This window comes from Macaca nemestrina, chromosome 1 (assembly GCF_043159975.1).
Source record: "Macaca nemestrina isolate mMacNem1 chromosome 1, mMacNem.hap1, whole genome shotgun sequence".
Classification (NCBI taxonomy): domain Eukaryota; kingdom Metazoa; phylum Chordata; class Mammalia; order Primates; family Cercopithecidae; genus Macaca; species Macaca nemestrina.
Window position 1 is genome coordinate 187,803,518 of NC_092125.1, and position 27,545 is coordinate 187,831,062.

Below are 27,545 nucleotides of genomic sequence, written 5' to 3' on the forward strand. Positions count from 1 at the left end.
TAAAGTGGATATCCTCTATGAAGGCAATGTGGAGAGGAAAAGATCCTATCTCAAAAAAACTTACAACCAGCTGCATGGGAGAACCAGCATTTGGATGCCTGCTACACTATATGGAAGAATAATCCATCTTAGCCAGAAAAAGAACAATCAAGAAAGAATTAGATCAGTACCAATTAAGAGAAATACATATACTTTTCAATCTCCCTATTCCCTCCCACAAGACACCAAAGGAAAGAAACCAGAAAACAGAGGAGAGGAGAAAAGAAAGAGAGGATCACAACCCTTCTTATTGCAAGTCTCTCTGAGTCGAAACCTGGCAAAGGAAAGGAAATATAAATTAAATATGCAATCTGAACTTTTCAGCTAGGATTTTTAACTTTTACGGAAGTATATTACTCATTTTAGAAAAGTACACATACCTAAGCAGAGAACTCAATGAATTTTCACAAACTGAACATACCCACTAAGCAGCATGAAGATTAAAACATTGAAAATAGTCAGGCACGGTGGCTCATGCCTGTAATCTCAGAACTTTGGGAGGCTGAGGTGGGCGGATCACTTGAGGTCAAGAGTTCAAGACCAGCCTGGCCAACATGGCAAAACCCCATCTCTACTAAAAATACAAAAATTAGCTGGGCATAATGGCACATGCCTGTAATCCCAGCTACTCAGGAGGCTGAGGCACAAGAATCGCATGAACCTGGGAGGCGGAGGTTGCAATGAGCTGAGATCATGCCATTGCACTCCAGCCTGGGTGACAGAGCAAGACTCTGTCGCCAAAAAAACAAACAAACAAACAAAAAACAGTGAAACAATATATGAATATGGGAATTCCAGAAGAGAAGGGGGCAGTAAGAACATGTGAAGAGGCCGGGCACCACGGCTCAAGCCTGTAGTCCCAACACTTTGGGAGGCCAAGGCGGGCAGATCATGAGGTTAGGAGTTTGAGACCAGTCTGGCCAACACGGTGAAACCCCATCTCTAATAAAAATACAAAAATCAGCTGGCATGGTGGTGCATGCCTGTAGTTCCAGCTACTCGGGAGGCTGAGGCACAAGCATCACTTGAACCCAAGAGGCAGAGGTTGCAGTGAGCCAAGATCCTGCCACTGCACTCCATCCAGCCTAGGTAACAGAACAAGACTCTGTCTCAAAAAAAAAAAAAAAAAGAAGAAGAAGAAATAACATACCAAAACTTCCCAAATGTGATGACAGATGCAAATCCACACATCCAAAAAGTTCCGTGACTTCTAAGCAGGTTAAATTCAAAAAGGTTCATATGGAGACACATGATAACCAAACTGTCAAAGCCAGTGGCAAAGAAAGAATATTCAAAGCACCAAGAGAAAAGCAACCTGTCAAATACAGGGGATCCTCAGTCAGACAAACAGCTCATATCTCATCAGAACTGTGGAGTCCAGAAGTGGGTAGGATGACATATAGAATTCTATTTTGAGCATAACTGTCCTTCAAAAATGAGGAAAAAATCAAGGCTGGGTGCAGTGGCTCACGCCTGTAATCCCAACACTTTGAGAGGCCAAGGCAGGCAGATCGCTTGAGCCCAGGAGTTTGAGACCAGTCTGGAGAACACGGCGAAACCCTGTCTCTGCAAAACACACAAAAGTTAGCCAGGCATGGTAACATATGCCTGTAGTCCCAGCTATTCAGGAGGATGAGGCAAGAAACTTGCTTGAGCCCACGAAGTCAGCGCTGCAATGAGCCAAGATCGCAACACTACACTCCAGCCTGGGCAACAGAGCAAGACTTTGATCCAAAAAAAAAAAAAGAGAGAGAGAGAGAGAGAGAAATCGAGACATTTTCAGATTTAAGAAAGAAAAAAAAGCAGAGTCCATCACCACTACATCTGTTCTACATCAAATCCTAAAAGGCATCTTCAAGTTGAAATGAAAGGACACGAAACAGAAACTTAAAGCCATCTGAAAAAATGAAGATCCAAAAAAAAATATATAAAGATCCCCAGCAAAGGTAACTATATGGATAAATATCACAGCCAGTAATAATCTATTTTTGTTTTTTAACTCCACTTTTTTTCCCTATATGACTTAAAAGACAAAAGCATGACAAAATTTTTAAATCTATGATATTTAGCACAGAATGAATAAAGATGTAATCTGCCATAAAACAACATATCAAGGAAATGGAGCTATACAGGAATAAAGTTTTTGTATACTACTGAAGTTAAACTGGTACTATTTCAAACTAGACTATTATAAATTTAGTATGTTACATGTAATCCCCACAGCAACCAAAAAAAGAAAAATTCTTAAAAAAACACATACAAAAGGAAGTGAGAAAAGATCCCCTTGATCCAGTTTTGCTTTGGTTGCCTATGCATATGAGGTATTTATTGCTCCATAAATTTTTGCCGAAACCGATATCCTGGCAAGTTTCCCCAAAGTTTTCTTTTAGCAGTTTCAGAGTTTGAAGTTTAAGATTTAAATCTTTAATACATTTTGATTTGATTTTTGTATATAGTAAGAGATAGGGATCTGGCTTCACTCTTCTGCATGTAGCTATCTGCATATAGATTTCCAGTTTTCCGAGAACCATTTATTGTACAGACTGTCCTTTTGCCAAAGTATGTTCTTGGCACCTCTGTCAAAAACCAGTTCACTGTAAATGTATGGATTTATTAATGGGTTCTCTATTCTGTTCCACTGGTCTATGTTTGTTTTTACGTCAGTACCATGCTGTTTTGGTTACCATAGCTTTCTACTATAATTTCAAGTCAGGTAATGTGATTTCTCCAGTTTTCTTCTTTATGTTGAAGATAGCTGTGGCTATTCTGAGTCCTCTGTGGTTCCACATAAATTTTAGAATTGTTTTTTCTATTTCTGTGGAGAATGTCATTTGTATTTTGAATATGGATTGTATTGAATCTGTAGATTGCTTTGGGTACTATGGACATTTTAATATTGATTTTTTTCAACTCATGAACATGAAGTATCTTTTCATTTTTTTAATGTCCTCTTCAGTTTCTTGCATCAGTGTTTAATAGTTTTTATTATAGAGATCTTTCATCTCTTTGGTTAATTCCTAGGTATTTCATTTGTAGCTATTGTAAACGGGGTCACTTTCTGGATTTTTTTCAGATTGTTCACTGTTGGCATACAGAAACACTACTGATCTCTGTGTGTTGATTTTTGATCCTGCAACTTTACTGAATTTATCAGTTCGAACAGTTTTTTGGTGAAGTCTTTAGCTTTTGCCAAATATAAGATCATATCATCTGCAAACAAGGATAATTTAACTTCTTTTCCAATTTGGATACTTTATTTCTTTTTCTTGTCTAATTACCATAGTTAAGACTTCCAGTACTATTAGGTTGGTGCAAACATAATTGCAGTGTTTGCACAGTTAGAATTTGTCATTTGATATTGGAATACATCTTTTTGTTGTTGTTGTTGTTGTTGTTGTTGTTGTTGAGACAGACTTTCGCTCTTGTTGCCCAGTCTGGAGTGCAATGGCACGATCTCAGCTCACTGCAACCTACGCCTCCTGGGTTCAAGCGATTCTCCTGCCTCAGCCTCCCAAGTAGCTGGGATTACAGGTGTGTGCCACCGTGCCCAGCTAATTTTGTATTTTTAGTAGAGACAAGGTTTCACCATGTTGGTCAGGCTGGTCTCAAATTCCTGAACTCTGGTGATCCACCCACCTCAGCCTCCCAAAGTGCTGAGATTACAGCCATGAGCCACTGTGTCCAGTTTTGGTATATATTCTTAAAAAAATGTCATTATATTATACATCATTTTAATGTGCATTTTTTGTTTTATGCTTTTTGGCTAGCAACTTATTTACTTGCTGTTTATTGTATGTTTTAGACTATGGAAATGAAGTTAGATAAAAAGCAAATTTGAGCAATTTTTGAGTAAGTTCAAAATGGGTCGTAAAGCAGAGGAGACAACTCACAACATCAACAATGCATTTGGCCAGGAATGGCTAAAAACCGTACAGTGCAGTGGTGGTTCAAGAAGTTTTGCAAAGGAGACTAGCCTTGAAGATGAGGAGTGTAGTGGCCGACCATTGGAAGTTGACAACGACCAATTGTGAGTAATCATCGAAGGTGATCCTCTTAGAACTACACGAAAAGCTGCCGAAGAACTCAACATCGACCATCCTACAGTTGTTCGGCATTTGAAGCAAATTGAAAAGGTGAAAAAGCTCATTAAGTGGGTGCCTCATAAGCTGAGTGACAATAAAAATCATCATTTTGAAGTGTCATCTTCTCTTATTCTACAGAACAACGAACCATTTCTCGATCACATTGTGACATGCAAGGAAAAGTGGACTTTATACGACAACCTGTGACAACCAGCTCAGTGGCTGGACTAAGAAGCTCCAAAGCACTTCCCAAAGCCAACCTTGCACCAAATAAAGGTCACGGTCACTGTTTGGTGGTCTGCTGTCAGTTCGATCCACTACAGCTTCCTGAACCCCAGTGAAACCATAACATCTGAGAAGTATGCTCAGCAATCTCAATGAGATGCACTAAAAACTGCAACGCCTGACGCCGGCACTGGTCAACAAAAAGGACCCAATTCTCCACAACACCCAACTGCACATCACACAACCAAGCTTCAACAGGTGAACAAATTGGGCTACAAAGTTTTCCCTCCCGCCATATTCACCTAACCTCTCACCAACCACCTACCACTTCTTCAAGCATCTCGACAACGTTTTGCAGAGAAAACGTTTCCATGACCAGCAGGATGCAGAAAATTCTTTCCAAGAGGTCGTCAAATCCCAAAGCATGGATTTTTACACAACAAGAACAAAGAAACATTTCTCATTGGCAAAAATGTGTTGATTGTAATGGCTTCTATTTTGATTAATAAAGATGCGTTTGAGCCTAGTTATGATGATTTAAAATTCACGGTCCGAAACCACAACTAGTTTTGCAACAACCTAATACCATACTGTCTATGTCTGGAAAAGTTGTTGTAGTTATTATTCTTTTTTTGTTTTGTTTTGTTTTGTTTTTGAGACGGAGTCTCGCTCTGTCGCCCAGGCTGGAGTGCAGTGGCGCGATCTCGGCTCACTGCAAGCTCCGCCTCCTGGGTTTATGCCATTCTCCTGCCTCAGCCTCCCGAGTAGCTGAGACTACAGACGCCCGGCACCGCGCCCGGCTAATTTTTTGTATTTTTAGTAGAGACGGGGTTTCACCGTGGTCTCGATCTCCTGACCTTGTGATCCGCCCGCCTCGGCCTCCCAAAGTGCTGGGATTACAGGCGTGAGCCACCGCGCCAGGCCAAGTAGTTATTATTCTTGATCATCTTTTCATATGAGTAGTTTATACACCATAATTATTGTTATTAATACAGTATTCTGTTTTTCTGTGTACTTACTATTACCAGTTTTGTACCTTCAGATGATTTCTTTTTTTTTTTTTTTTTTTTTTTTGAGACAGAATCTGGCTCTGTCACCCATGCTGGAGTGCAGTGGCGCGATCTTGGCTCATTGCAAGTTCCGCCTCCCAGGTTCACGCCATTCTCCTGCCTCAGTCTCTTGAGTAGCTGGTACCACAGGTGCCCGCCACCACACCCGGCTAATTTTTTTGTGTTTTTAGTAGAGATGGGGTTTCACCGTGTTAGTCAGGATGGTCTCAATCTCCTGATCTCGTGATCCACCTGCCTCGGCCTCCCAAAGTGCTGGAATTACAGGCGTGAGCCCCCGCGCGCGGCCTTCAGATAATTTATTGCTCATTAACATCCTTTTCTTTCAGATTGAAGAACTCCCTTTAGCATTTCTGTGGGACAGGTCTGGTGTTGATGAAATTACTCAGCTTCTCTGTCTTGTCAAGTCATTATTTCTCCTTCATGTTTGAAGAATATTTTCACCGGACATACTATTCTAGGGTAAAAGTTTTTTCCATCAGCACTTTAAATATGTCATGCCACTCTCTCTTGGCCTGTAAGAGGTTTCCTATGAAAAGTCTGGGCCCAGACATATTGAAGCTCCATTGTATGTTAATTTGTGTTTTTTCTCTTACTGCTTTTTGGATCTTCATCTTTTACCTTTAGAAGTTTGATTATTAAATGCCTTGAGATAGTCTTCTTTGGGCTAAATCTGCTTGGCATTCTAGAACCTTATACTTGAATATAGAAATCTTTCTCTAAATTTGGGAAGTTCTCTATTGTTATTCATTTCGATAAACTTTCTACCCCCATATTTCTACCTCCTCTTTAAGGCTACTAACTCTTAGATTTGCCCTTTGGAGGCTATTTTCTAGATCTTGTAGGCATGCTTTATTCCTTTTTATCTTTTTCTTCTTCTGTCTCTTCTGGCTGTGTATTTTCAAATAGCCTGTCTTCAAGCTGACTAATTCTTTCTTCTGGGGCCAGGCGCGGTGGCTCACGCCTGTGATCCCAACACTTTGTGAGGCCAAGGCAGATGGATCACGAGGTCAGGAGATTGAGACCATCCTGGCTGACACGGTGAAACCTCATCTCTATTAAAAAACAAAAAATTAGCCAGGCGTGGTGGCACATACCTGTAATCCCGGCTACTTGGGAGGCTGAGCCAGAAGAATCACTTGAACCTGGGAGGCGGAGGTTGCAGTCAGCCGAGATTGTGCCACTGCACTCTAGCCTGGGTGACAGAGCGAGACTCCATCTCAAAAAATAAATAAATAAATAATTTCTTCTGCTTAATCAGTTCTGCTATTGAAGGACTCCGAGGCAATCTTCAGTATATCAACTGCATTTTTCAACTCCAGAATTTCAGCTTGGTTCTTTTTAATTATTTCCGTTTCTTTGCTGAAGTTATCTGAAAGGTTTCTGATTTCCTTATCTGTGTTATCCTGAATTTCTTTGAATTTCTTCAAAACAGGTATTCTGAATTCTCTGTCTGAAAGGTCATGTATCTCTGTCTCTCCAGGATTGGTTCCTGGTACCTTACTTAGTTTATCTGGTCATGTTGTATTTTCCTGGATAGTCTTAATGCTTGTGGGTATTTGTCAGTATCTGGGCATTGAAAAGTTAAATATATATTGTAGTCTTTACAATCTGGGCTTGTGTGCATCTGTTATTCTTGGGAAGACTTCCAGGTATTTGAAGAGACTTGGGTGTTCCAATCTAAGTTTTTGGTCACTACAGCCTTATCTGCTTAGGAGGTTCCCTAAGCCCAGTAACGCTACGGTTCTTGCAGATTCACAGTGGTGAATTTTGGTCGTCCTGGATAAGATCTGCAATAATTCTCAGGATTACCAGGCAGAGACTCTTGTTTTCTTCCCTTTCTCCCAAATGAAGTCTCTCTCTCTTTCTTTCTCTCTCTCTCTCTGTACCTAGTTGCCTTTCTTGGGGTTGCCAGAGACCATCTCTGCCACAGGATGCAGACAAGCTTTTCCAGATCTCCTTCTGTGATTAGGAAAAAGGCCTTTACTTGCATTCAAAATTGTTATACCCAAAACACTGTGGGTCTAGAAGGGAAAAAAGGAGGCTATGGTTCCAGGGTGTCCATAACCAAAATAAATGGATTTCTGTATAGTTCTAAGCTAAGGACTACATTGGGGTTTGAGATCTGCGGCAGGGACTAGCTAGATGTTGACCAAGCATGACTCACCTTCCTCCTGGGCACAGGCCACATGACATTTCCCAGCCCTCCAGTAGTTAGGCATGGCCCTGAAACTGAGTTTTGGCAATGGAATACGAGTAGAAGTGATTAATCCATTTCTAGGATTGGCCCATCCTCCACTTTCCTCAGGTGACCTTGGAAGCCATGTGTAGAAAATGGAAGCGCCTCAATTGAGGGGTCCTTCTGAATCAGTTACAGCAAGTAATGTTCTTTAATATAAAAGACCAAAGACTGAGCTAGTCACAAAGTAACACTTTCTTTAACTGGTTAAAGGTAGAACTTAAAAGTTCCTGGGTCACGTAAACAAAATCACCTTGGTAACAACGCTATGAAATAACTTAAGGACTTAAAAAAAAAAAAAATTATTAACAACTATTCCTAAATCCTCTGCTTTTCAAAACATTCCTGAAAACCTAACAGATAGAAAGTCTCGCTGGGCGTGGTGGCTCACACCTGTAATCCCAGCACTTAGGGAGGCTGTAGCAGGCAGATTACCTAAGGTCAGGAGTTCAAGACCAGCCTGGCCAACATGGTGAAACCCCATCTCTACTAAAAATATAAAAATTAGCTGTGTGGTGGTGCTTGCCTGTAGTCCTAGCGACTCAGGAGGCTGAGACAGGAGAATCGCTTGACCCTGGGAGGCAGAGGTTGCAGTGAACCGAGATCATGCCATTGCACTCCAGACTGGGAGACAGCATGAGACTCTGTTTCTAAAAAAAAAAAAGAAGATCTGGCAAAACTATATTACTTCTGCTTTGCTGAAAGAATGGCAGAGAAACTATGTAGCTTATTAATCTCCAACAAATTAATGGTTAAAGGATATATGCATCTACTATTCAGATTCGCCCTTAAGGAACCTACACTAAAGCTGGTACAACTAAGATGGTATCACAGAGTTTTAACACACGGTTCCCTTGGGGTGAATTTGTTCTTTATTACATTCAAAAACCTAGGGAGTCTAAGCCAGTTACTTAATAAAGAAATCCATAACAGTTTCCCTGAAGGGGAAAATGCACAAATTAAAGCCTCCTTTCAAGCTGAGTAAAATAAGAGAACAGTTTAGTAACACCAACAAATCAAAGGTCAAGATACCTTTTTCTTTTTATTTTTTAGAGTTTCGCTCTTGTCGCCCAGGCTGGAGTGCAATGGCGTGATCTTGGCTCACTGCAACCTCCAACTCCCAGGATCAAGCAATTCTCCTGCCTCAGCTCCCAAGCAGCTGGAACTACAGGCGTGTGCCACCACGCTGGGCTAATTTTTGTATTTTTAGTAGAGACGGGTTTTCGCCATGTTTGCCAGGCTGGTCTCAAACTCCTGACCTCAGGTGATACGCCTGCCTCAGCCTCCCAGAGTGCTGGGATCATAGGCGTGAGCCACCATGCCCGGTCAGTAAGTTTATTTTAAAATATTTTTCTCTCTTTAGGCCGGGTGAGGTGGCTCACGCCTGTAATCCCAGCACTTTGGGAGGGTGAGGCGGGTGGATCACCTGAGGTCAGGAGTTCAAGACCACCCTGACTAACATGGTGAAACCCTGTCTGTAATAAAAATACAAAAATTAGCCAGGCATGATAGCAGGCACCCATAATGCCAGCTACTCGGGAGACTAAGGTAGGAGAATTACTTGAACTCAGAAGGCGGAGGTTGCAGTGAGCGAAGATCGCGCCACTGCACTCCAGCCTGAGCAACAAAGAGACTCCGTCTCAAAAATAAAATAAAAAATAAAATAAAAATTTTTCTTTAATAATAAATTAATCTTAGCTTACTGTAATTTTTTACTTCATAGACTTTTTAATTTTTTAAAAAGGGTGTCATTCTACTGCCAAGGCTGGAGTATGGTGGCACAATCACAGCTCAGTGCAGCCTCTAACTCCTGCACTCAAGCCATCCTTCTGCCTTAGCCCCTCACATAGCTAGGACTACAGGCATGAGCCACCACACCCAGCTAATTTTTTTTTCTTTTTTTTTTCTGAGACGGAGTCTCGCTCTGTCGCCCAGGCTGGAGTGCAGTGGCGCAATCTCGGCTCACTGCAAGCTCCGCCTCCCGGGTTCATGACATTCTCCTGCCTCAACATCCCAAGTAGCTGGGACTACAGGTGCCCACTACAACGCCTGGCTAATTTTGTGTATTTTTAGTAGAGACAGGGTTTCACTGTGTTAGCCAGGATGGTCTCCATCTCCTGACCTCGTGATCCACTCGCCTCAGCCTCCCACAGTGCCATACCCAGCTAATTTTTTTATTTTTTGTAGAGAGAGTCTTCCTACGTTGCCTAGGCTGGTCTCCAACTTCTAGACTCAAGCAATCCTCCCACCTCAGCCTCCCAAAGTACTGAGATTATAGACACGAGCCACCATGCTCAGCCTTTTTAAACTTTTTGCCTCTTCTGTAATAACACTTAGTTTAAAATACAAACACATTATACAAAATATTTTCTTTCATTATCCTTATTCTATAGGCTTTTTTCTATTTAAAAAAATTTCTTTTTTTACTTTTTAAACTGTTTTGTTAGAAAGTAAGATACAAACATACACACTAGCCTAGACCTACACAGGGTCGAGATCATCAGTATCACTGTCTTACACCTCCACATTTTGTCCCACCAGAAGGTATTCAGGGGCAATAACGGAGCAATAATGGAGGTGACATGGAGTTGTCATCTCCTATGGTAACAATGCCTTCCCTTGAACAACCCCTGAAGGATTACTTTTTCTGTTTTTTTACAGTTAACTTTTTTTCTTAATAAGTAGAGGTACACTCTAAAATAACAATAGAAAGTATAATATAGTAAATACATAAGCATGTAACATAGTTGTTTATTATCATCATTAGGTATTATGTGCTGTGCATGCACTAACTCTATGTGCTGTACCTTTATACCACTGGCAGTGCAGTAAATTTGTTTACACAGGCATTACCATGAACATGTAATGTGTTGCACTACAATGTTATAATAGCTAGACGTCACTAGGCAACAGAGATTGTTCAACTCTGTTATTATCCTATGGGAAGTCAGGCATAATAGTTCATGCCTATAATCCAAACACTTTGGAAGGCCAAGGCAGAAGGATCACTTGAGGCCAAGAGTTCAAGACCAGCCTGGGCAACATAGCAAGACTTCATCTCTATTAAAACAAAACAAAAAAAATTTAATAAAAAAATAATAATCTGGCCAGGCGCAGTGGTTCATGCCTGTAATCCCAGCACTTTGAGAGGCCGAGGTGGGCAGATCACCTGACGTCAGAAGTTCGAGACTAGCCTGGCCAACATGGTAAAACCCCATCTCTACTAAAAATATAAAAATTAGCCAGGCATGGTGGCAGGAGCCTGTAATCCCAGCTACTCAGGAGGCTGAGGCAGGAGAATCGTTTGAATCCAGGAGGCAGAGGTTGCAGTCAGTCAAGATGGCACCACTGCACTCCAGCCTGGGGGACAAGAGCGAGACTTCATCTCAAAAAATAAAATTAGCTGGGCGTGGTAGCAGCTGCCTGTAATCCTAGCTACTTGGGAGGCTGAGGCAGGAGAATCACTTGAACCCAGGAGGTGGAGGCTCCAGGGAGCTGAGATCGCACCACTGCACTCCAGCCTGGGCAACAGAGCAAGACTCGGTCTCAAAAAAAAAAAATGATAATAATAATAATCTTATGGGACCCCATCATATATGTCATCCATCACTGACTAAAACATAATTATGCAGAACATGACTGTATTCAGAGAAAAAGAAAATGAATAGTTGCATCTATACTGAACATATATAGATTTTTTTTCTTGTCACTATTCCCTAAGCAATAGAGTATAACAGCTATTTATACAGCATTTACATTGTATTATGTATTATAAATAATCTGGAGATGATTTAAAGTATATGGGAGGATATGTTACATGCAAGTACTATGCCATTTTATAGGTAGAACTTGAGCATACATAGAGTTTGGTATCTGCAGCGGGTCATGGACTCAATCCCCCAGAGATATTGAGGGACAACTGCAGCAGCAAACAGACCTGAGGGACTGAATGCTGAATACAGGCGAGGTTAAGAAAAAAATCAAACACAACCTCCAGTTTTGTTCTGGTAAATGAGTGAATGGTAGTGCCATCCATTGACATGAGGAAGACTGGAGAAGCAGCAGACTAGAAAGTGAAAATCAAAAATTCATTTTTGGACATGTTAGGTTTGAGAGGTCTCTGAGCTATCCAAATGAAAATGTTACACTGACTATTAAAAATAGGAGTAGGGCCAGGCACAGTGGCTGATACCTATAATCCCAGCACTTTGGGAAGCCAAGGTGGGCAGATCACCTGAGTTCAGGAGTTCGAGACCAGCCTCACCAACATGGAGAAACCTAATCTCTACCAAAAAATAAAAATTAGCCAGGCGTGGTGGCACATGCCTGTAATCCCAGCTATTCAGGAGGCTGACGCAGGAGAATTGCTTGAACCCAGGAGGCAGAGATGGCAGTGAGCCGAGATCCTGCCATTGCACTCCAGCCTGGGCAACAAGAGCAAAATTCTGTCAAAAGAAAAAGAAAAAAAAAATAGGAGTAGGGCCAGGCCCAGTGGTTCACGCCTGTAATCCCAGCACTTTGGGAGGCCGAGGCAAGTGGATTGCTTCAGCCCAGGAGTTCAAGACCAGCCTGGGCAACATGGCAAAACCCTGTCTCTACAAAATACATAAAAATTACCTGGGCACGGTGGCCTGCACTTGTAGTCCCAACTACTTGGGAGCTGAGGTGGAAGGATCTCTTGAGCCCAGGAGGGCAAGGCTACAGTGAGCCGTGTTCATGCCACTGCACTCCAGCCTGGGCAACAAAGGGAGATCCTGTCTTAAAAATAAAAGGAGAAAGGTCAAGCCCAGAGAAATACGTGCAGGCATTGTCAGCACACAGATGGAATGTAAAGCAATAGAATCTGATGAAATCACACAAAGCGGAACGCATGTAGAAACAGAATAAAGACTGAACCCTTAGAAACTCTTCCAACGTGACAGTAAGAAAATCAAGAGAGCATAATCCCAGAAGCCAAAAGATGAAATGATCAAACATGTCAAATACAATAGATTAAGTGAGATGAAGACTGAGAACTGACCACTGGATCTGGCAATGTGGCACTAAACTTGGCAATCAGTGGAAGGAAGAGAAAAGGCTGACTGGAATGGGTTCAAGAATAGGGGGAAAGGAGGCCGGGCATGGTGGCCAACGCCTGTAATCCTAGCACTTTGGGAGGCCGAGACAGGCGGATCACTTGAGGTCAGGAGTTCGAGACAAGCCTGGCCAACATGGTGAAACTCCGTCTCAACTAAAAATACAAAAATTAGCTGGGCGTGGGGCCAGGCACAGTGGCTTGCACCCGTAATCCCAGCACTTTGGGAGGCCGAGGTGGGCAGATCACGAAGTCAGGAGATCAAGACCATCCCGGCTAACATGGTGAAACCCCGTCTCTACTAAAAATACAAAAAAAAAATTAGCCAGGCGTGGTGGGGGCACCTGTAGTCCCAGCTACTTGGGAGGCTGAGGCAGGACAATGGCATGAACTGGGGAGGCGGAGCTTGCAGTGAGCTGGGATGGTGCCACTGCACTCCAGCCTGGGCGACAGTGCATCGGGGGGAGGGGAGGAGGATTAGCTGGGCGTGGTGGCTCACGCCTGTAATCCCGGCTACTCGGAAGGCTAGGCATGAGAATTGCTTGAACTTGAGAAGTGGAGATTGCAGTGAGCCAAGATCATACCACTGCACTCCAGTCTGGGCGACAGAGTGAGACTCCAACTCAAAACAAAGAATAGAGGGAAAGGAAATAGAAGCAGAAGACACAGACAACTCTTTTAAGGAGTTCTGTTATAAAGAGGAGCACTCATCCGGGCGTGGTGGCTCACGTCTATAATCCCAGCACTTTGGGAGGCCCAGCACTTTGGGGTGGATCACGAGGTCAAGAGTTTGAGACCAGCCTGACCAACATGGCGAAACCCCGTCTCTACTAAGAATACAAAAATTAGCTGGGCACAGTGGCGGGCACCTTTAATCCCAGCTACTTAGAAGGTTGAGGCAGGAGAATCTCTTGAACCCGGGAGGCAGAGGTTGCAGTAAGCCGAGATCGCACCACTATACTCCAGCCTGGGCGACAAGAGCGAAACTCCGTCTCAAAAAATAAATAAATAAAGAGGAGCACTCTCCTATTTTTAGACAATTATTTCATACCATTGGTCTTTCGCCTGAAGTACTGCAATAGGCTCCCAAGTGTTCTCTCTGCTTCCACATTCCCATTTAGTCAATTCTCTATAGAGCAGCCAAAGAGATTAAAATGTTGAAGCATGTGACTCCTCTGCTCAAAACTCCCCAATAGCCTCCTATCTCATTCAAGTGTAATCACGAAAATACTTAGAACAGCCTATAAGACCCTTCACAATCACTCTTCACAATCCAGCTCTCCTCTACCCAACTTTCCTTCTGAGCTCTTCTATTATTCTTCTTATCCCACTCCAGCCACACTGGCCTCCTGCTGTTCCTCAAACACGAACCTCAGAGGTGGAGGTATGCTTCTATCTAGGCAACTTGCTATTCCCTCTACCCAGTACACTCTTCCCTTAGATAATCTAAATGCCTCTCTTTAAATGGCTCTCTTTGTCACATCCTGAATTCAGGTCTTTACTCAAATATCTCCTTCTCAGAGATGTCTTTCCTGACCCAGCTATTTAAAACCATAATCTCCAGTCACTCTGTATCTCCCCTCCTGTTTTATTTTCTTCATAGTATTCATCAACGTATACTAAATATTTTGCTCATTTATTTTATTATCTAATTCCCTCCACTAAAATAGAAACTTCACGGAGGCAGGGATCTGTCTGCCTTTTTCACTGCTATAATCCCAACACCTGCCCTCCCAAAAAAAAATAAAACTTGTTGAATCAAATGAATGAATGAGAGGGTTATAAAGTTAATGACAATTTCCTTAAGATGGGAAATATTACAGTACGATTGTAAATTGACAAGAATCACATAACAGAAAAAAACTCATGACACAGAGGTATGGAGGGATAATTGCAAAAACAAAATTTTTTTCCCTTTTTTTTTTTTTTTTTTGAGACAGGGACTCACTCTGTCACCCAAGCGGAAGTGCAGTGGCGCGATCTCGGCTCACTGCAACCTCCACCTCTTGGGCTCAGGCGATCCTACCGAGTAGCTGAGATTACAAGTGTACATCACCACACCCAGATAATTTTTGTATTTTTTGTAGAGACGGGGTTTCACCATGTTGCCCAGGTTTGTCTCAAACTCCTGGGCTCAAGCAATCCACCCACCTTGGTCTCCCAAAGTGCTGGGATTACAGGCGTGAGACACCATGCCCAGACAAAAAATAAAACTCTTAATAAGATGTAGGGGTTGGCCTTGTATAGAATTAGAAATAGGTTACCCACAGCAACAAGAGGGCAAAGAATATGCGTACAGGCAAGGCGTAGTGGCTCACACCTGTAATCCCAGCACTTTGGGAGGAGGCCAAGGCGAGCGGATCACTTGAGGTCAGGAGTTCGAGACCAGCCTGGCCAACATGGTAAAACCCCGTCTCTACTAAAGGAATACAAAAAAGTAGCTGGGCGTGGTGGCGCACACCTGTAATTAGTTGGCCAACATGGTGAAACCCCATCTCTACTAAAAGAACACAAAAAATTAGCTGGGTGTGGTGGCACACGCCTCCCAGTTACTGGGGAGGCTGAGGCAGGAGAAAACTTTGAGCCCAGGAGGTAGGCAGAAGTTCCAGTGAGCCAAGATCACGCCACTGCACTCCAGCCTGGGTGACAGAGCCAAGATTCTGTCTCAAAAAAAAAAAAAGAAAGAAAGATAAAAAAGAATATGGGTACAGATCCAGGTAGGCTGATTCATTTGTAATGGGAGCTTATGGAAGTTATCTTCTAATTTGTCTTTTTTTCCCCCTCAGTGAAAAAGGAAACAAGAACATCAACTGACATAAAGAAGACAGTGGCTGGGCGCGGTGGCTCAAGCCTGTAATCCCAGCACTTTGGGAGGCCGAGACGGGCGGATCACAAAGTCAGGAGATCGAGACCATCCTGGCTAACCCGGTGAAACCCCGTCTCTACTAAAAAATACAAAAAAAAAAACTAGCCGGGTGAGGTGGCGGGCGCCTGTAGTCCCAGCTACCTGGGAGGCTGAGGCAGGAGGATGGCGTAAACCCAGGAGGCGGAGCTTGCAGTGAGCTGAGATCCGGCCACTGCACTCCAGCCTGGGTGACAGAGCGAGACTCCATCTCAAAAAAAAAAAAAAAAAAAAAAAAGAGTGAGTGTTGGAAGCGTGAGGAGAAATAAAGATTGAACTATGATTTCTGAGTGGAAAAGTTGGCTGCGTGTGGTGGCTCACACCAGTAATTCCAGCACTTTGGGAAGCCAAGGTGAGGGGATCCCTTGAGACTAGGATTTCAAGACCAGCCTGGGCAACACAGGGAGACCCTGCCTCTATGAAAATAAAAAATAATAAAATTAACATTTTTAAAAGAGTGGAAAAGTGAATGGACAAGGGAAATGTCACAGGATTAACTGTCAGTGCTGACAGAGTCCTTGGGGTTCATGATCACTAATTTAATGTTAGCATGGTTGTGTTTTTCTGCAGTCACATTCAGCTGCTTAGATACAGGTGCAGAGCAGGCAGAGTAGGTTTAATCATGGTTGGGGTCTTGCCAGGCAGTATGACAGAGGGGAAAGAGACAGACAAGCTGAGGGTACATGGGCAAGAACGATTACGATAGTCCATGAAATGTTAAGTTCAATAAAGAGGAAAGTACAAGCATGAATTGACTGATAATGAAAAGATTGTTTAAAAATATATATATATATACACACACACATATACATATACATATTCTAGAGCTGTACAATTTTGGGAAAAAAATTCTAACAGGGGTAAAAACTGGAGAGATAGGAGATAATATACAGTCAGAGTGCTGCAAGCTCAAAACTAAGATTTTTAGGGCCGGGCGTGGTGGCTCATGCCTGTAATCTCAACATTTTAGGAGGTCAAGATGGGAGGATCACTTGCGTCCAGGAATTTGAGACCAGCCTGGGCAACATAGTGAGATACTATCTCTAACTTAAAGAAAAAAAAAATATCCAGGCATGGGGGCATGCACCTGTAGTCCTAGCTACTCAGGAGGCTGAAGCAGGAGGATCACTCGAGCCCAGGAGTTTAAGGTTGCAATGAGCTACGATAGCATCACTATACTCCAGCCTGCACTCCAGTGTAGACAAGAGAGCCAGAACCTGTCTCAACAAAACAAACAGGCCGGGCACCAGGGCTGACGTCTGTAATCCCAACTCTTTGGGAGGCCGAGGCAGGCAGATCACCTGAGGTCAGGAGTTTGAGAACAGAATGGCCAACACAGTGAAACTTCATCTCTAATAAAAATACAAAAAGTAGTCAGGCGTGGTAGCACACACCTGTAATCTCAGCTATTTAGGAGGCTGAGGCAGGAGAATCACTTGAACCTGGGAGGCAGAGGTTGCAGTGAGCCAAGATCATGCCACTGCACTCCAGCCTGGGTGACAGAGCGAGACTCCGTCTCAAAAAAAACCCTAAGATTTTAGTGGCGGAACAATTGTTGGTAAAGATAAAATGTACCTAATGAACATGGAACTAGGAGGCTCAAGTTGATGTCAATTTTCCCATCAATTATGTACTGCACATCCACTGTATTCACAGCTCTAGTACAGAGAAAAGGAGAATACTTGGGAGTTAGCAATGAGGTCCAATACTAAAATTAAAAGGTGGTAAACTACACTTCATTAATAGTGCATTGTGTGTAAGTCCTTATTCTCAATAGCCTCTAGCCTCTGCTCTCCACTCCTAGCCTCACGATTTCCCTTGAGGACTTTTTCCTCTTCCACTGGGGATAGCCGTTGATCCAACAACCCCAGTTTTCAAACTCCTTTGGAACCCCAAGTATGTGTATTAATGATGAAAAACAACAACTACTGATGAAAAGAAATAATTATGAAGGTACAATAGGAGTTTCACCAAGAAAGTACAAAATTAGGTGGCAAATTTATCAAAGAATGAAACAGCAGCTAAGACCAGCAATAAGGGAGACGTACTGACTGCAATATATGGCTTTCTCTGATAGTCCCAACCCAGGGAACGGTGAGTGACTAGCAGTTTTTTTTCTTTTTTTTTTTTTAAAAAAGGCCGGGCACAGTGGCTAACATCTGTAATCCCAGAACTTTGGGAGGCCGAGGTGGGTGGATCATGAGGTCAAGCATTCGAGACCAGCCTGGCCAACATAGTGAAACCCCATCTCTACTAAAAATACAAAAAATTAGAAGGGCATGGTGGTGGGCACCTGTAATTCCAGCTACTCAGGAGGCTGAGGCAGGAGAATCATTTGAACCTGGGAGGTGGAGCTTGCAGTGAGCCAGGATTGCACCACTGCACTCTAGCCCGGCGACAATACGAGACTCCATCTCCAAAAAATAAAACAAATTTAAAAAAAGCTTACAGATTGATCTTTAGGCCAAGAGACATCCAGTTGAACAAAGATGGGAAAACTCTGTAAGCACATGTGTCCCAACCTCATCAGGGAACATTTGCCAACCTGCTTCAGCCAGCATAGGCTCTCTGCTCCCAGTACTTTTGATGAAACTAAATATTTCAAAGTTAACAGCTTTTCAGGAGCTGGCCCTTACCCATACCCTGGATAAGAAGGAAAGGAGGTCTAATAAACTTTTGCATTGAAACCTCGGAAGATTTCTCAATGCTCATGTCTCAAACAGCATCCTATCCTCCACACAGTTGCCAGAGTAATCCAACTAAAACACAAGTAAGAATATACTGTTCCCGGGCCAGGAGCAGTGGCTCACACCTGTAATCCCAGCACTTTGGGGCCGAGGCCAGCGGATCACCTGAGGTCAGGAGGTCGAGACCAGTCTGGCCAACATGGTGAAAACTCATCTTTACTAAAAATACAAAAATTGGCCGGGCACGGTGGCTCAAGCCTGTAATCCCAGCACTTTGGGAGGCCAAGGCGGGCGGATCACGAGGTCAGGAGATCGAGACCATCCTGGCTAACACGGTGAAACCCCGTCTCTACTAAAAAATAGAAAAAAACTAGCCAGGCGAGGTGGCGAGCACCTGTAGTCCCAGCTACTCGGGAGGCTGAGGCAGGAGAATGGCATGAATCCGGGAGGCAGAGCTTGCAGTGAGCCAAGATCCAGCCACTGCACTCCAGCCTGGGCAACAGAGCGAGACTCCGTCTCAAAAAAAAAAAAAAAAAAATACAAAAATTAAGCCGGGCACAGTGGCTCACACCTGTAATCCTAGCATTTGGGAGGCCGAGACGGGCAAATCATGAGGTCAGGAAATCGAGACCATCCTGGCTAACACGGTGACACCCCGTCTCTACCAAAAATACAAAAAAAATTACCCGGGCCTGCTGGCGGGAGCCTGTAGTCCCAGTGACTCGGGAGGCTGAGGTAGGAGAATGGTGGGAACCCGAGAGGCGGAGCTTGCGGTGAGCCAAGATCACACCACTGCCCTCCAGCCTGGGTGACTGAGTGAGACTCCACCTCAAATTAGCCGGGCATGGTGGCATCCCAGCAACTAGGGAGGCTAAGGCAAGAGAATTGCTTGAACCCGACAGGTGGAGGTTGCAGTGAGCCAAGATTGCGCCATCGCACTCCAGCCTGGGAGACAAGAGCAAGACTTCATCTCAAAAAAATATATATATATACTGCTCCCGATTAGGCAGGGTGGCTCACACCTGTAATCCCAACACTTTAGGAGGCCGAGCAGGGTGGATTACTTGAGGTCGGGAGTTCGAGACCAGCCTGACCAACATGGAGAAATTCCATCTCTACTAAAAATATAAAATTAGCCAGGCCTGGCAGCGAATGCCTGTAATCCCAGCTACTTGGGAGACTGAGGCAGGAGAATCGCTTGAACCCAGGAGGCGGGGGTTGCGGTGAGCCAAGATCGCGCCACTGCACTCCAGCCTGGGTGACAGAGCAAGACTCCATCTCAAAAAAAGAAAGAATATACTGCTCCCCTACTTATCCTTTTTTTTTTTTTTTTTTTTGAGATGGAGTCTCGCTCTGTGGCCCAGGCAGGAGTGCAGTGGCGCAATCTTGGCTCAACGCAACCTCCACCTCCAGGGTTCAAGCGATTCTCCTGCCTCTACCTCCCAAGTAGCTGGGATTACAGGCGCCCACCACGCCTGGCTAATTTTTATATTTTTAGTAGAGACGGGGTTTCATCATGTTGGCCAGGCTGGTCTCGAACTCCTAAACTTAGGTGATCCACCTGCCTTGGCCTCCCAAAGTGCTGGGATTACAGGTGTGAGTCACCACACCTGGCCAATTATCCTTCTATATCATACTAAAGACCCTCTACAATCAAGGCTTCTTTAGTATCTAATTTAGCATTTATGCCTTCAATGTAAAGCTCTGGGTCTGGCAATACCAAGCTGAGTATAGTTCGCTATACATATTATGCAGCTTCCCTTCTATGTGCTTTCTGCCTTATGCTTTTCCCAATGTACTAACCCTGTAATACAGAGGAAAGAGGTTCTGATTTCCATTAAAATAATTTTTTTAAATTGCTGTCACACTGAGAGTATTTTAGGAACTAAAGTTGGACTCATCTTCTCCTATCCCCAAAAATATTGTATTTCTTTACTTGTCTACTCCTATCATACAACCATTATTACTCAAATTACCAAAATTCAAAATATTTGAATCATTCTCCATTCATTCATTCAATAAATAATTACTGAGTACCTATTGTGAGCAAAGCCTTTGGCTCTGCATTGTTAGATAACATTATGACATAGTTCTTACCTTCAATAACATGCAACTTAAAAACAGAAATGAAATACAAATGAACACAGAGGATGAAAGTGCTAAAACACTGATTCATCCTTTCATTCAGCAAATATTTATTCAGTATCTACTTTATATGCCCAGGAATGGATCAAACAATGTGTTACAGAAACAAAATGAGATAAGACTACTTATTAAGCACCTGCTTATTATGTGCTTTCCAACCATTTTTGCATTTAATCTCTTGGAATCTAAGCTTTCATTTTTAAACCACAGAATTTTGAGAACTGGAATTTCAGGACATTCACAGATTTCCTGAAGCCCAATCAAGGATCCTCCAAGGATCCCATGTGGAAAAACAACCTTGCAGAAGAGTTTCTGTGTGTGTGTGTGTGTGTGTGTGTGTGGTGTCTTTTTTTTTTTTTTTTTTTTTTTTTTTTTTCTTTCTTTTTGAGACATGGTCTCACTCTGTCACCCAGACTGGAGTGCAGTGGTACCCTTGGCTCACTGCAGCCTCAGCTTTCTGGGGTCCCACACCTCAGCCTTCCAAGCAGCTGGGACCACAGGCATGCACCACCAACCCCAACTAATTTTTTGTAGAGATGGGGTTTCACCATGTTGCTCAGTCTGGTCTCAAACTCCCGAGCTCAAGTAACCCGCGTGCTCAACCTCCCAAAGTGCTGGGATTACAAGCATGAGCCACCACACCTGGCCTCACGGAAGTTTCTGTGGCATTTGAGTTAGGCTTGGAAAACTGAGTAGAATTTTAATATGCAGAGGCAGGGAAAAAGAGCTTTTCAAACTGATGACTATCAAAGTGCCTAACAATAAACAAATACTTACTGAATGTCTATTACATACCAGTTAAAATACTAGAGGCTGAAGATACCATGATGAATAAGACAGCCTCAGAGGAATTCACTTGATTGACTTACAATCAATTAGGACATTGAGCAAATATCTATGTTTCTAATAAATACACAAATAACTAATGAGAGACACAAGATAATTTCAGTAATGTATGCCATAATCGAGAAAAACAGAGGGTCCTAAGGAACCAAGAGAAGTGGCATCTAACTTTGACTCTTCTAACAAAAAGTGCTAAGTATCAAGTAGACCTTGAATGCCAACATCTTCAGGCTTAATTCTATGGGTAATAAGAAGTTAATAAAGGTATATGAATATAGAGAAATGAAATGAACATTTAACAAGTATTTATAAAGCACTTACCATTAGCCAGGGAGGCAATGAGTTCCAATCTTTTGTTAATAGAACATGAAATATATTAGAGGTTAAAAGACTGAAGACTGAGTAAATACAGTTAAGATACTGCAACAACCAAGAGTAAAGCTTATAAATATGGAATTAAGGTAGTGACAATGGGAATAATGGTTTGAAAGATTTCATGAAGGTAGAATCGAGAGAACCTAATGCCAGACTGGCTAAGGGAGTAAGGAGAAGGAGAAGTAAAAGATCACAGATGTGGGCTGGGCGCGGTGGCTCACGCCTGTAATCCTAACACTTCGGAAGGCCGAGGCAGGTGGATTGCCTGAGCTCAGGAGTTTGAGACCAGCCTGGGCAACTCGGTGAAACCCCGTCTCTACTAAAATACAAAAAATTACCTAGCCATGCGCTACTTGGGAGGCTGAGACAGGAGAAATGCTTGAACCTGGGAGGCGGAGGTTACGGTGAGACGAGACCGTGCCACTGCACTCCAGCCTGGGCAACAAAGCAAGACTCCATGTCAAACAACAACAACAACAAAAAAGCCATGGATGTAATTTCATGTTTGATGACAAAAAGGAAAGATACAGAGAGAAGCACATTTCAACAGAGAAATTATTCTATTTTCATGATACAGTAAACCACTGACCTTCTGGAAATCCAAGTCCTACATCCTGATTAGAACTTATTCCTAAATACCAGTATAATAAAAAAGTATAACAAGCACTGTTCCACGTCATGAGAAAGGGAAAAAAAGGTATGTGTGAGATGTAGATGCTTGCTGATCAGTTGGGCTCTTACTACCCAAATAAATAGAATTCAACCAGTCTCAACACACACAATGAAAATTTTGGCCTTTTTAAAATCATAAATTATTACAAATTATGAACTTTCAAGGTCACTATCAAATTATAAAAATCACAAATGTTAGGCCGGGCACAGTGGCTCACACCTGTAATCCCAGCACTTTGGGAGGCCGAGGCAGGTGGATCATCTGAGGTCAAGATTCAATATCAGCCTGGCCAACATGATGAAACCCCGTCTCTACTAAAAATACAAAAATTAGCCAGGCATGGTGGCAGATGCCTGTAATCCCAGTTACTGCGGAGGCTGAAGCAGGAGAATCACTTGAGCCTGGGAGGCGAAGGTTGCAGTAAGTTGAGATCCCACCACTGCACTCTAGCCTGGGCAACAAAGTGAGACCCTGTCTCAAAAAAAAAAAAAAAAAAAAATTACAAATGTTAAGAACACAAATGATGAGTCTATGGTGGAAATGTTAAGCACAAAAATGGAAATGTAGAGCTAAGGAAAGAGGTCACACCTAAAGAGACTCAGCTCATTTTACAAGGATGTTCTATGACATAATGCCATAAATAAAGAGGACTGCAGACCCTTGTTCTACATCCTCAACATCTACAAACAGGGTGAGCCTGCTAAATAGAGCACAATAAAGGATCAAGCTAAGGACAGAGGACATGTCCTCAAGGAACATTTAGGGAACAGGAAGAGAAAACAGACAAAGACACATACAAGAGAGCAGTCAGAGAAGCAGTAACAGAATGGATATTATAATATGAAAAAAAAGAAAACAATGTCAACAAGGAACACACAGTCAACAGTGACAGTTCACAGAGATCAGACAAGAGGAGAAAAAGACTATCAGATTTAGTAATTTAAAGGTTCCCAGGACTTTTACATATTTATCTCTGTAACTATTTCACAATGAAAACTTTTCACAAGTAGCCATGAATTACATTATAATTTGAAAAACAAGCCGGGCACTCATCCCTGTAATCCCAGCACTTTGGGAGGTCAAGGTGGGAGAATCACTTGAGCCCAGGAGTTCAGGCTACCCTGAGCAACACGGTAAGATACCACCTCTACAAAAAATAAAAAATTACGCTGTGGTAGTTCAGACCTGTAATACCAGCACTTTGGGAGGCCAAGGAGGGCAGATCATCTGAGGTTAGGAGCTCATGACTAGCCTGGCCAACATAGCGAAACCCCATCTCCACTAAAAATACAAAATTAGCCAGGCATGGTGGTGCATGCCTATAATCCCAGCTACTCGGGAGGCTGAGACAGGAGAATTGCTTGAAACCGGAAGGCAGAGGTTGCAGTGAGCTGAGAATGCACCACTGCACTCCAGCCTGGGTAAAAGAGCAAGACTCCATCTCAAAAAGAAAAAGAAAAAGAAAAAATTAGCCAGGCATGGTAGTATGTGCCTGTGGTCCCAGCTACTTGGGAGGCTGAGGGAGGAGGATCACTTGAGCCCCGGAGTTCACGCTATGAGCTATGACTGCACTACTACACTCCAGCCTGAGTGAGATCCTGTCTCAAAAGAAAAATAAGTTTTAGTAACCATCACAATACATTCACACAATAGAAAATTACACAGCAATGAAAAAGAACTGTTTCTACAAGCAACAACATGGATAAGTCTCAAGACGTGATGTGGGCCGGGCGCGGTAGCTCAAGCCTGTAATCCCAGCACTTTGGGAGGCCGAGATGGGCGGATCACGAGGTCAGGAGATCGACATCATCCTGGCTAACACAGTGAAACCCCGTCTCTACTAAAAAATACAAAAAACTAGCCGGGCGAGGTGGCGGGCGCCTGTAGTCCCAGCTACTCAGGAGGCTGAGGCAGGAGAATGGCGTAAACCCAGGAGGTGGAGCTTGCAGTGAGCTGAGATCCGGCCACTGCATCCCAGCCTAGGCGACAGAGCAAGACTCCATCTCAAAAAAAAAAAAAAAAAAAAAAAGACATGATCTGAATGAAATAATTTGGTCACAAAAGAGTAGACTATGATTCCATTTATATGAAGTATTAGTTCAAAACAAACCTATACTGACAGAGGTGGTGAGGAAGGTTACATCTGTAAAAGGGTAGCGCTAGGAGAAAGCACAGGGAGCATTCCAGGCTACTGGGAATGTTCTCCATCCTCACGTGAGTTATGATCATACAGGTACTCATTCTGTAATATTTCATGGACTGAATGAACCTTTGATTTGTCAAACCTCAATAAACAAGTAATCCTACACAAAAAAAGGTTTTGGTGACCTTAAAGACATCAAGTTTTGGGAAAGTATAAGTGAAGAAGCCAAACCATATTAGGGATGTATACAAGGTGAGGATGCTAAGACACTGAGTACAAACTCATTTTTCAAGAAGGTTGCTGGGGAAACAAGAGATAACAAAGTAGTTTGGGTAGGTTACACAATTCAGGGCAATTATGTTGTTTTGTTTTTATTTGTGATATAAAACAAAGAGAATAACAAGGGTCTAAGGCAAACAAAAGAGGATGAAATCAAGGACATAAGTAGAGAAATTAGCCTCAGAGAGGAGGATGAATACTTCTTTCTCTGAGACTGAAGCTAAGGATGAGTAAACACAAAAATCATAAAATAAAGAGGAGGGAAAAATCAAGTAATCTTGAACTCTTCCATGAAATATGCAGTAAGGTCAACTGGACAGGTATACTGAGACAGGAAAGGATCTGGACTTCAAGTTCATTTTACAAGTTTTGACTAGATGATACTGTAGAGAATGTAAAAGACAAGTAGTAGGCACATGGGGGAGTAAATTACAGCAAGAGGACAATGCTCAGCAGCTGGAAGCAGGGGCAGAGATGGTCAATGGTGCAGTCTCCTCAGGGCTCAGTGGGGAATAAGAGGTGGAAGAACAAAACAGGGGAAAAGTCCAAGGGCTACCTAGCATGGTATATAATTTTTAAAGCGTCTAAAGGGCTGGGCACAGTGGCTCATGCCTGTAATCCCAGCTCTTTGGGAGGCCGAGGCGGGCAGATTACCTGAGGTCGGAGTTCGAGACCAGCCTGGCCAACATGGTGAAACCGTGTCTCTACTAAAAATACAAAAAAAATTAGCTGGGCATGGTGATGGGCACCTGTAATCCCAGCTACTCGGGAGGCTGAGGCAGGAGAATAGCCGGAATCCAGGAGGTAGAGGTTGCAGTGAGCCGAACGAAATAGCACCACTGCACTCTCGGCGGGGCCACAAAGCGAGACTTCGTCTCAAAAAAAAAAAAAAAGTGACTAAGGAAAATGCTAATTATCTGAGAGAAAAGAGGTAAGAGACCTATAAGAAGTCTTTAAAATATTCAAGGATGAAGTCACTAGGATTCCGAATAGAACTGAACAAAAGGAAAGCTGTCACTAGAGTTCATTACTACAGGACATTTTTTTGCAAATCCAACAAGACCAAGGATCACTTATTATCGTTTCACTAAACTTACTACCGCTACTAGTGGCAGCTTCTCCTGCCTGATAAAACTGACCTTTATCCCCTACTCATAAATACACCTACTCTTGACTAATAAATTATATAAACACGTCCTGTTCATTCAGAAACTCCATGAATATTTATTTGCTGCTGTGTTTTCCCAATAATCTATTTCAGTGGAAAACTAGAAGGCAAACGATAGATCTACGAATTCTGTTCACAAAATTGGGCTTAAGACTGCTCACATGCAGGTGTTTCACACGTGCTTTCTTGTGAAATAGATGGTTGGTAAAGAGAGCCTTAACAATGATTGTGAACACACTGGTACAAAAGTATAATGATGGCCAAATCAGAGAATGCTTGGGAGTGTCATCCGTTTTTACAATTTTAAGGACAACCTCTAGGAAACAGGATAATACTATATCAAATTGACTTTCCCCATCTTACACTATTTACTCCTATGGATAACTCAACGCCTCTTTAGTAAGCCTACTCGTTGCAGCTCACACACTCAGCCCACATTCGTCAGCGTCCTTTCGCCCCATCCAGAACCCCTGACTACCTCCTGCACCAATTTTTCATTCTTCTACTCCCCCATTTCCAATTCAACCCCAGGCCACCACTTCCATTTCTCCACTCCCCATCTCTCGGCCTCCCCAGACCTCCCACTCCTCCCCCGTAACTATTCAGACCCCACCCCTCCAAAGCTCCAGCCCGGGTCCTCCCGCCGGAGATCCCCTCCCCCACGGCTTCCATTCAGGTTCCCCCGCCCGGATCCCAACCCGCCCTACCTGCTCCTTGCCCTCGGGCCCCACGGGGCCCGTCCGCTCCTCTAGCCGCTGCCTCCCGGGCGGCGCTCGCCGGCGCGGGGGCAAGGACTGGGGCAGCTCCGCCGCCCGCTGAACTCCATCCTCCCGGCGGTCGGGCAGCGGCGGCTGCGGTCGGTCGCGGCAGCGGCTCCGCTTCATATCTGCAGCTGGGGCCCGCGGGCGTCAGCGCCGCGACTGTCCCGGCCCCGCACTGCCCCGGGCCGCAGCGCAGCCGCGCCAACCACCGCCCGCGGCCACCATGGCCGGGCGGACGCCCGAAGCCACCGACCCCAGCCAGCGGCGCCTTCGAGCTTTCTGGGGCCTCGGGCGCCGCGACCTTCTCTGCGCTCCTCACGGAAGAGACAGCATCGCTGCCGCCCCGCCTAGCCACCCGGCACACGCTGGGCAGGCCACCCGCCGCCGGCTCAGCCGCCTGCCTACAGCCAGCCTCCGGCCGGCCCCGCCCCTCACGCGCGCGCACCGGGAGCCCGCCCGCCACCTCCGGCCGCGCGCCGCCTCCCGCGCACGCGCCAGGGAACGGTCGCGAAGGACCCGCCCGTGGCCCTGGCGCGCAGTCGGAGGACCAGAAGGGGGCGGGGCTCTCAGCGCGCCAGCAGCGGCTGCGGACTCCCATTGAATCTTTCATTCATCCATTCATGAAATTGCCGGGCCAAGCTCAGTGCTGGGGACCCAAAAATGAGTTCGAGTCCATCGGTGTCCTTAAGGAACTAGGGAGAGAGGGGCCGGGAGCAGGAAGGAGACAGAATAACACAACTAATGAATAGAAGGCTAATGCGTGCCATTTTATTTAGTTCCTGCCAACCCTCACCTAATTCTCACATCACACTTAGCAGGCAAATCTGCGCATTCTCATATTAC

General features: G+C 43.9%; 1 protein-coding gene across 9 annotated transcripts in view; it reads right to left on the reverse strand.

Annotated features, from left to right (window-relative positions):
- The window catches only part of LOC105494952 (microtubule associated serine/threonine kinase 2), a 256,356-nt gene extending 229,249 nt beyond the window's left edge, over positions 1 to 27,107 (reverse strand). For 3 of the 9 annotated variants that reach the window (XM_071093797.1, XM_071093794.1, XM_071093789.1), the window contains exon 1: positions 26,649 to 27,107. In XM_071093797.1, coding sequence (XP_070949898.1) covers positions 26,649 to 26,825 — 177 coding nt within the window. In that variant the 5' untranslated portion in view covers positions 26,826 to 27,107. The remainder of the gene's footprint in view (positions 1 to 26,648) is intronic. The other 6 variants (XM_071093777.1, XM_071093769.1, XM_071093766.1 and 3 more) reach the window with 2 other exon arrangements.
- Between the last annotated feature and the right edge of the window lie 438 nt (positions 27,108 to 27,545).